This window comes from Ursus arctos, unplaced genomic scaffold (genome assembly GCF_023065955.2).
Source record: "Ursus arctos isolate Adak ecotype North America unplaced genomic scaffold, UrsArc2.0 scaffold_5, whole genome shotgun sequence".
NCBI classification, from domain to species: Eukaryota; Metazoa; Chordata; class Mammalia; order Carnivora; family Ursidae; genus Ursus; species Ursus arctos.
The window spans coordinates 54375327-54385605 of NW_026623067.1; the positions used below are offsets into that span (position 1 = coordinate 54375327).

Sequence of the window (10279 nt, forward strand, 5' to 3'; positions counted from 1 at the left end):
GTGAGACAGTACCACTTATGAGGTATTCGTGCCTCTCCCCATCCTGCTCTCCCGCCCCCGAGAATTAAATTTGCATTTAAGACTTCAGACTTAACTTATAGTCTACAGATGATATGAGGGATTAAAGCTAAACAGCGCCACAAGGTAGCACTCAGCCAGATGCAGAAGGTGGGGCATTCTATAGAATTACTGTTTTTTTTTTTATTAACATATAATGTATTATTTGTTTTAGGGGTACAGGTCTGTGATTCATCAGTCTTACACAATTCACAGCGCTCACCATAGCACATACCCTCCCCAGTGTCCATCACCCAGCCTCCCCATCCCTCCCACTCCCCTCCACTCCAGCAACCCTCAGTTTATTTCCTGAGATCAAGAGTCTCTTATGGTGTGTCTCCCTCTCTGGTTTAGTCCCGTTTCATTTTTTCTTCTCTTTCCCTATGATCCTCTGCCTTGTTTCTCAAATTTCACATATCAGTGAGATCATATGATAATTATCTTTCTCTGATTGACTTATTTCGCTTAGCATAATACCCTCTAGTTCTATCCATATCGTTGCAAATGGCAAGATTTCATTTTTGATGACTGCACAATATTCCATTGTATGTATACGTGTGTGTGTGTGTGTGTGTGTGTGTGTGTGTGTGTATACACCACATCTTTGTTTTATAGGCTTGTGAATGGTGTTAGGGAAGTAGAGAGAGAGGGGTATGGGACAAGAGGAGATTGCTCCTGTCAAAAGAGACAAAGTTCTTTAAGAGATAAAACCAAATAATAATAGAGTAAACTTTGTTTTGATTCGGATTCAAAAAAAGCATTAGGAAAAGACATGTTATAGACTATCAGGAAACTGACGATGGGTTATTAAAAGATGTTAAGGAATTGTGAATTTTATTAATTATAAGAGCAATGCTCTTACTCTTTTGAGAAGCCTTTGGGAGTATTTCTGGATAAAATGACTTCTTGGGGATTTCCTTTAAAATGCCCAGGGCAGAAAGGAGGGGAGGAGTGGTGAGGTGAAATCAGTAGGCAAAATATTGATGATCGTTGAATGTAGATATATATTCATGGAGGTTCCCTGTAACTAAGTACTTCTGTTAGAAATTTTCTTAATATTTAAGGAGGGCAGGTGATGTGATGAGCACTAGGTTTTATATGCAACTAATGAATCATTGAACACTACACCCAAAAAAAGAAAAGAAATTTTCGTAATACAGCATTTGAACAAACCAGCAGTGTGGCACAGACTGTAGGTCGTGAGGCCTTGCAACTTTGAAGCACGACTCAGTTTGGATCTCTGGAACCACAGGCTGCTGGTAGACGCAGCCGTGCACGTAAGCTCAGAGGATGGCCTCATCCTCTGCCCCACGGGAGGCGAGTATTTAGAAGTCTGCTACTTGCTGCTTGTTAGATGCCTTGCCTCGCAAATCTTGGACCAACTGGGTAAAAATGGGAAGGCGTTGGCCATGATTTATCTGGATGATGCCTTAGGATGAAGGGGTGTGGGGTAGGATGAAGTTCTGATGGGGTATATCTTGCATGAGGAGGCTCCCAGGAAAGAAAGAAATGATTTGCAGCAAAGTACACCTGGGGGCCATATCTCACATGACGTCAGACTGCGCGTGATTTCATCCACCCTTTCAGCTGCCTTTGCTGTCCCCACACAGTGGCCCTACCAGAGGCCCCATCAAGACTGTCCTGGTCTGGGCAAGACCTGCCCCAGCAGATTCTAGCTCAGCAGCTGTCCTCAAACTGAGTTGCAAATAGTTCCTGCTTAGCTGGAAACAGAAACTGAGCACACCCTCCTTCACTGTGAAGCATGGCCATCACTGCCGTTGAAGTGCTTTTTGCTTGATTCTGGCTTCTGCGTAGCGGTGCTCGTTTCTGTAGGTGCAGTAAGCAGGCTCATCTACAGGAAATCACCAGTTTTCTTCCGCACTCTGATAGTATTATGAGTGTCACTGATGAAAATGCTGTTATTTTTATTTCCTTGCAATTCATTCTTCAGACCCGTTTGAGAGACCTAGAGTCCTCTAGGCACTGCCACAGAGCCACCTAATGTCCTTGAAATGCACACTTTGCATTTAAATTGAGATTAGGTGACTAGTGGGAAAAACACATGTTGCTAGACCCACTAGCTGCCCCAGTAGCTGCTAAGGTTTGGAGTAGCTTTGAGAAGACATTTCCCTTTTCTGTTCTCCACTGGCGCAGCTGATGTCACATACACTTGGAGAAAGGGACGTTTCCTCGATTCATCTGCTCTAATTCTGTTCCTTCAGCAAAAGGCGCCATGCTGGCAATTCCCTCCTTCTCTTGAATATATTAGTGCCCGTGACACCTAAATTAGTCCTCTTCTGTGCTTTACTAAGCACTTTACTGCATTAATGTAATTCAGAAAGTTGAAGATCCAGCAGGAGCTCTACCGAGCCAGTGGCCTGAGGGAGCTTCTACCAATTCAAAGGCAGATAAATGAAAAAGCTCAGTTTCAACCCAGTGAAAAACAGAGAACCAGTGGGTAACACTACCACAGAGTATTGGGAAACCCCATGAGCCTGTGTCATACATTAATCTCTAGTTTGGTATAAACTGCAATGAACTCTCTGCCCTTGATTCCTGGAAGAAAGAGGCAAATGACAAGAATTGTGCTTATAAGAGAATTTAAAAATAAGCACATTTCGGAGAATGTCCTAAGCTACACAGACACACACACACATGGCTTTCACAGTCACACTCCTGTACAATCACAATTACTATTATGGATGGTGACACAGAACTCCCCGTGCTCTGGAATCACTCAACAGCATTAAATTGTTTGCAGTCTATTGTATTTTTTTTTAAGATTTTATTTTTAAGTAATCTCTGTACCCAGTGTGGGTCTCAAACTCACAACCCCAAGATCAAGAGTCGCATGCTCTACCAACTGAGCCAGCCAGGTGCCCCAGTCTATTGTATTTTTAAGGCAAGGAGTACACACACACACACACACACACACACACACACACACACGCACACTATGCTCATTCTCTTTTTTGTTGATAGTAAATTGCAGACATCGTGTCCCTTTACCCCTAAATTTCCTGAGAACAAGGACATCTCTTCTATAACTACAGTGCCATTACCAAATTCAGAATATTGAACATTGATATTACTGTCCAATATACAATTCATATTCACATTTTGGCAGTTGTTCTGATACTGTCCTCTATAGTAATTTTTTCTTTTTTTTTTTTTTTTTTAAGTTTTTATTTATTTGAGAGAGAGAGACAGAGATAGCAAAAGAACATGAGCGGGAAGGAGAATGAGAAACAGACTCCCAGAGGAGCAAGGCACCTGATGTGGGGCTCGATCCCAGGACACTAGGATCATGACTTGAGGTGCCCCAGTAATTTTGTTTTTCTAATCCAAGTTCACACGTTGCATTTAGTTTTCATGACTCAGACTCCTTTGGTCTGAGAAAATTCCTTAGCCTTTCATTGTCTCTCATGGCATTGAGATATCTATAGATATAGATATAGATACAGATAATAGATTTTTTTTAAAACCAAATGCGGCCTCATGTTTTACAGAATGTCCCTCACTTGGGGTCCTATCTTTCCTCATGATTTGATTCAGGTTACACATTTTTGGTAGAAATACTACATGAATGAAGTTGTGTCTTTCTCACTGTGAGGATCCATCTCAAAAGTTTGTGAGAGTGTGATTAGCAGAGCGCAGGATTCTGGGACCGTGGAACGACAATGCAAGAGACAAGGAAGGGACAGGAGGCAGAAGGGAATAGAGCGTGGCCACTGCCCTTTTGCCCAGGGTGGGGCTGGCTGCCGGGGCTCGTGCTCACTTGCTTCTGCAGGCAGACACCCACCCCTGCTCATGCAGCCCCTGCGGTTCCTCTGCATTCTACATGGCCACTTCCTATGGAACCAGCTTTCCTTCTCTAGCCTTCAGTGTGAGGTCACTCTCTGAAATGACCTTCTCACTCTCCTACTTTGGCCAGTTCCATGGCAGACGGGTCCCTTGTTGCTGTGAACTCATGCAGCTGGCAAGCCTACCCTCTTCCCAGTCATGGGGCATTTACTCAGAACCCCATGTGCACTGGGACCTGCACCAACCACTTCGTCTCTAGCGTCCTGTCAGAGCTGTGCCTTTTACACCAAGCAGGACTCTGAGTGTTCCATCTGTGTTTGAGATCCCTTTTTCTCCCAGGTATTCATTTGCATTTTTTCAATCAGGATCGTATTTTGCTTCCTTCTACTGTATCTCAAACTTCCTGCTATCCCACTGTATTTTCTCTTCTCAAGTGTTGAAATCATTTTCTAATTTTGAACCCTTTGAATTTCACCAGGTGCTGATTCCCACTTTTCCAAAGTCTCATCTGCATTTGGCACACACAGCAGCCAGTTCCCCCATGCATGTGGAGTATGAGATGCTGAACACCGACCCCCACTCCATTTTTCACTCCTCTATCCAGAGATAGTAGTGTGACTGCATCAAATCCCAGAGTCACAGTTCTCTGAAAATAAAATGTTCCCAGGAGGACACACTCTTAAAACTTAGTGGTCTACCTGACACCTCCAGGCAAAGGGCACTCCAATTATATGCAGTTCATTTTCTCTTTGTCTTGAGTCAGACTGCTTGGGGGCAAATGCCAGCTCTCAACCAGCAAACTGTTCTCTGAGCCTTCTTTTTCCCCAGTTATAGATGGGGGATGACCTTGTTTGCAGGCCAGCTCGGAGGATTCATGAGATAATATATGTTGAACACTCACAGGAGGAATTCCTTCACTGGATCATCACAACACCATGTCATTGTTCTCAGCTCTTCAGAAGCCTTTGTATCTGTGAACTTGTCAACTTGGAGTTCTCCTAAAAAGAAGCTCTACTAAGCACTCCCCACCCCTACCCAGAAATGAAGGACTGCCTCCTACCATAGTTTTGAGGGGACAGGATAGCCAAGATGAGCCCATCTGAAATGAAGAGGCATGTCTACACTCCAAAGTAATTATTCAAGAGGGCATCTAAAGTGTTACCAGAATTCAAATCACAGAACACTTATGCAGCTATGCTTTGCACATTTGTCAGCCTCCAAACACCTGGTCATGGCTCTAATATTTTGTTACATATGATACACACACACACACACACACACACACACACACAGAACATGTAGAATATAACAATGGAAGATTCCACATGGAGTGTTTATGGATGGTCATTATATTTTTAGAAATTGTCTAGGTTTGAAATATTTTTCAAATAAAAAGTTTACTAAAAAATTCATCTTGACTCCCACCTCACATCATATCCAAAAAGGAAAAAAAAGAAATCAAGGTGGACTGTAGATGTAAATATGAAACCTAGCAACAGAAATAAATACAAATCATACTTCCAGAAAACATAGGATATATCTTTATGGCCTTGGGGGAGGCAAAAATTTCTTAAACAGGACAGAAATACACTGAAAATAAAGTAACAATAACAAATTAATCTACATTAAAATTAATAACTTTTTTCTTTTTTCTTTTTCTTTTTTTTTCTTTTTCTTTTTTATTTTTTTAGATTTTATTTATTTATTTGAGAGAGAGAGAGAGACAGCCAGCGAGAGAAGGAACACAAGCAGGGGGAGTGGGAGAGGAAGAAGCAGGCTCCCAGCGGAAGAACCTGACGTGGGGCTCGATCCCAGAACCCCAGGATCACACCCTGAGCCGAAAGCAGATGCTTAATGACTGAGCCACACAGGCGCCCCTAAAATTAATAACTTCTGTTCATCAGAAGTTAAAAGTGGAAAGGCACGCCATACAGTGGGAGAGGATATGTGCAATCAGATGAAGGACTTGTATCCACAATACATAAATAGCCCTTACAAATTAGTTTTAAAAAGACCAATAACCCAAGGGAAAATGGGCAAAAGAGTTGAGAAAGCACCTCTCTCTCTCTCTCTCTCTCTCTCTCTCTCTCTCTCACACACACACACACACACACACATAAGGATATGTAAATGGCCAATGAAGTTGAAAATGTATTCACTTTAGTCATCAGGAAAATAAAAATTAAATCCTAGTTAGTTCCACTACTCATCCGTCAGAACGGTTAACATTCTTAAACAATGGTGAGGCTCTCAGTGAGTTCACAGAGCCATCAGAACTCATACACATTGCCAATGAGTATAAATGAGTACCAACCCTTTGGAAAACGTTTTGGCAATACCTACTGAAATTAAATATCTGTATACCGTACATGACCAACTACACCCCCACCCTGGCATACACCTAATCAAGACTTGCACATCTGTTTTCTAGAGACATAGATATGAATGTCCAAAGCAGCAGCATTTATAATAGCCAAGAAATTGAAAACAATGCAAATGGCCATTAACAGTAGAATGAATAAATAAATAGTGGTTCACTAATACAGGAGGACACCACAATACACTAGTAAACAATATATAGTATGAGATAAACAAATGATTGCTCTATGCAGCATTTTTGGTAAATGTCATATATTTAATGCTGGACAAAAGAACCCAGACACAAAAGAACACATACCATGTAGTGCCCTGTATATAAAATTCACAAAGAGGCAAAATCATTCTTTGGTCACAGAAATTAGAGTACTGCATGCCCCTGGGGGCTAGTGACTGGAAAGAGGCCCGAGGGGGCTTCAGAGAATGGAGAACATTTCTTGATCTGTGTGCCGGTCACACAGATGTGCTCCCTTTGGTGAAAACTGTCCACTTAGGATTGGGAAACCTTCTGTATGTATGTTTTATTTCAATAAAAGGTTTATTAAACTCAAAACAAAGCAAAACAAAAGCCTTATCTTCAGGATAGGGCCTGATGAGCTAATGGGGGCCAACAGGAGCACACATTCAGTGTGTGGTTAATTCTGCTTAAACTAAAGAGAAGAAAAGAGGAAAGGAAGGTGAGGGAGAGGGCTGGGCAAGTTGGGGTGATCTGCACTTCAAAAAAGGCCAAACCCTTCAGCCCAAAGCTTCCTCTCTCACCACTCCCACTTTTATTCCACTTGCCAGCAGCCCAGAAGTTCCTTACCTTGGGACCAAACTCTCATTCATCTTTGTATCCCGTAGCAACTTCCCAGTAGTCACGCAGAGTGACAGCTCAGGAAACAGCCTGCGAATCCTGTTACCAAGAACTCATACACAGTAGAGGATGTAAATGAAAGTATAGATCTAACATTAATTGCATTGGTTGCAAAGCATTGAAAACCGGTCCTTTTGGAGGGAGAGTTGCCGGTAGGTTGTTGAATTGAAAGGTTTCAGTTTCACCTGACTTACCCAAAAGAGAAAGCTCTTGCTGCAGCATAGGGCCAGGACTGGAGATCCTGGGACCCTCAGCATCACTTCTGCCACCTGAGGAGGCAGGGAGGCTGTGGAATAGGCAGCACAAGGCCTAGGGTGCTCGCCCTGGTGCTTTCCTCTCTTCTGCCAATGGTGGGGCCAAATGCAAAAAAAAAAAAAAAAACTGGTAACTCTGGAACCTAGTGTCCTCAATAGAATGCGAGAGTGTCCAGTATTTCCACGGGCTTTCCAGAATCTCCCAGGATTCCCTTGTGGGCTTCTGGAGGGCTTTGTAGCAATGCAGGGATTTAAGAATTGAACTGGTAGGCTTAAGAGAGGGGCATTTAAAATAGCTTGCTTCCCAGTGAACTGGAATTTAATTGTGATACTATCCGACCTGAGGATGTTGGCATACCTGATCACTGAGGAGGTGGTGTCCCCACTCTGACCCTCTTATCATGCCCCCTACATGTCTGTGTATAATTGACCTTCCAGCCTGAATGATGAGGAGGTAACCTTCTGGGGTTGATGAAAACCTCTTCCTTGACCCTTTCTGTTGGGGGCTGATTTGTGTTGCCCCCAAATTCATATGTCTTAACCCAAGTACCCCAGAATGTGATTTTATTTGGAGAGAGAGTCTTTAAAGAGGTAATTTAGTTAAAAACGAAATCATTAAGATAGGTCCTAATACACTATGACTGGTGTCCTTAGGAGAAGACTAAATCGGGACACAGACACGTCAGATGGAAGACAATGTGGAGACACAGGGAGAAGATGACTGTCCACAAGCCCATGAGAGAGGTCTCAGAAGAAACTGACCCTGCCAACACCTTGATCTTAGACTTCTGGTCTCCAGAATTGTGAGAGGAACAGTGGAGCATTTTAGAAGTTGGCAAGAGACTGCGGCCCTTCTCCTTTCTCTCTCTCACCACCCTCTCCAAGAACTTCCCACAAGTTGGTAAATATTGTTATGGGCCAAAACAGAAGATGCAATCTGGCTCTATTCTCCAATGTTACTCCTGTGGGTTAATAAAACAGATGGAGGGCTGTCCAATGCGAGGAGAGAGCCAGACTCATTCAGAGTGATCTTTATATGCTATAAAACCTGGCATAGGCCATCTTCACTAATCTCCAGGAAACCAAACAACTGTTTGGGGTAGTGGCCGTATGCTAGGATATTGGGCAAACAGCACCTCCATGCCGGAAGCCCATTTGGAGGGCTGCCCTTTGCCCTGAGACCCTGTTGGTACATTATGTCCCAATTAGGACCATTTTGAGGGACTTATTTGCAGAGGAGGAAAACACTCACTTCTTCCAGTGAAGAATCTCCCTGATCACCCCCTGGCTGAGCTCTATGGCTCCTTCTTCACTCTAAAGAAAAACTGCTACACACCGTGTCACCCTTTTAAAGACTGCAGATGTTGGGAGGGCAAGGCTCAGATAGGACTACATGCTGAATCGCAAAATTTCCAGGCAGTTTAATCTGGATAAAGACAAACAGTTCAGACTCACCTCAGTGCACATCTGATCCGAGGAGGTGATGGCTTTACAGCTGGCAGAAAACATCATTGCCAACAGGAAGCAGCTGGCACGGGGAGCCATCGCCAGAATGAGGCCACCAGCTTGGTGGGCTTATCCTGTGCCTGGAGCGGAGAAATGGAATCCAGCTCTAGTGGCTTCAGTAATTCGGCAGGCAGAGAGGTGCTCAGAAGGGTGAGATGGGAACAAGAAATGCAGTTGATTGCTCAGTTCTTGCTGGGCCTGTGCTTAAAAAAAAAAGGGGGAAGTTCCTTTTGCATACCACCAGTCCTTGCCAAAAATAGCTGAGAACCCAGCCCCAGAATGGCCCAGTGCATTTCCTGGCAAGCATGAATCAGTTGAGCACCCCTCTGCGGTGGGTCACCCGGCCTCTCAGTGTGACGGTTTTCATTGACTTAGGCCAGCTTCAAGGGTTTGGCCAGCTCCAACAGCTTCTAGTCCCTTTCCACGAGAGAGGCTGTTGAAGCAGGAAGCTGTTCTCACAAAGGAAGCCACTCCGTTAGTTGTCATAGGGGAGCCATGTGGAGAGGTGCCACGGCATGCCCTGGGGCAGATGGAAGGGCCAGTTTCTGTGGCGGGGCCTGCTGGAAGTGGGAACTGGGAACGCCCGCCTCTGGTCTTGGTATGGGAGGACGACACCTCCATCCTCTGACCTTGTGATTAAGGCCTAATAAAGCAGGTGAGGTGGAACGGAATCCCCCCCTTTTTTTCCTTCCAGCCCAGGCAAGTAGGGAACACTGCTGTATATAGGGCAGTCCGGTGGGGAGAGCTGGGTTAAGGATGTCAGCCTTGGCTCTATTTCTTCTCAGAAATAGCTTCAAGCAGGATTGTAATTACCCTTATCATAGTGCAAGATGGGGTAGTGATTAAAGAAAGTCCAAGTTCAGGCCTTCCTCACTGGGCTGACTTTAGCTACCTCAGACATTGTTTTCCAGCCTTCTGGAAAGAGGGGCTGCTTGGCATTACCGTTCTCCCATTCCATTTCCCAGAGCCTGGCTCTCGACAGCAGAGTTCCGAATGTCTTGAGGTGCTGCTCCCACTACTGTTACGACTGCTAATCAAGAATTACAGGAGCTGCTGTTTATCGAGCACCTGTTAGATGTCAGACACCACGCAGGGGTTTTTTGTTTGCGTTTATATCCCTAACACATGTTCTACCATAGAGGTGCTGTTATTTCCCCCTCTTTATAGATGTAAAAACTGATGCTTAGAGCAATTAAATGACCTCTCCAAGGCCACACAACTAGGAAATGGTGGACGACGGCTTCGGATCCATGGTCTCGCAGTGGAGACTGTACTATTACCCTCTGTAATTTCAGGAAGAGTTTTGCTTTCTGCAAGAGTGAAGAATGGATGGGATGAAGACAGTTCTTCATCTGCAGATGTCAGAGCAGACGCTAAAAAGCAGAGGGGGTGGGAGAAACTATGGGCTATGCACTGCGCTAGGGTT

At 44.2% G+C, this 10279-nt stretch overlaps 1 protein-coding gene across 2 annotated transcripts in view; it reads right to left on the reverse strand.

The window, feature by feature from the left end:
* The window catches only part of CD180 (CD180 molecule), a 25480-nt gene extending 16261 nt beyond the window's left edge, over positions 1 to 9219 (reverse strand). Inside the window, exon 1 of one of the 2 annotated variants that reach the window (XM_026498868.4) lies at positions 8803 to 9219. In XM_026498868.4, coding sequence (XP_026354653.2) covers positions 8803 to 8892 — 90 coding nt within the window. In that variant the 5' untranslated portion in view covers positions 8893 to 9219. Of the gene's footprint in view, positions 1 to 7042; positions 7444 to 8802 lie in introns of those variants that run through there. The other variant, XM_057307030.1, reaches the window with a different exon arrangement.
* Positions 9220 to 10279: the final 1060 nt, after the last annotated feature.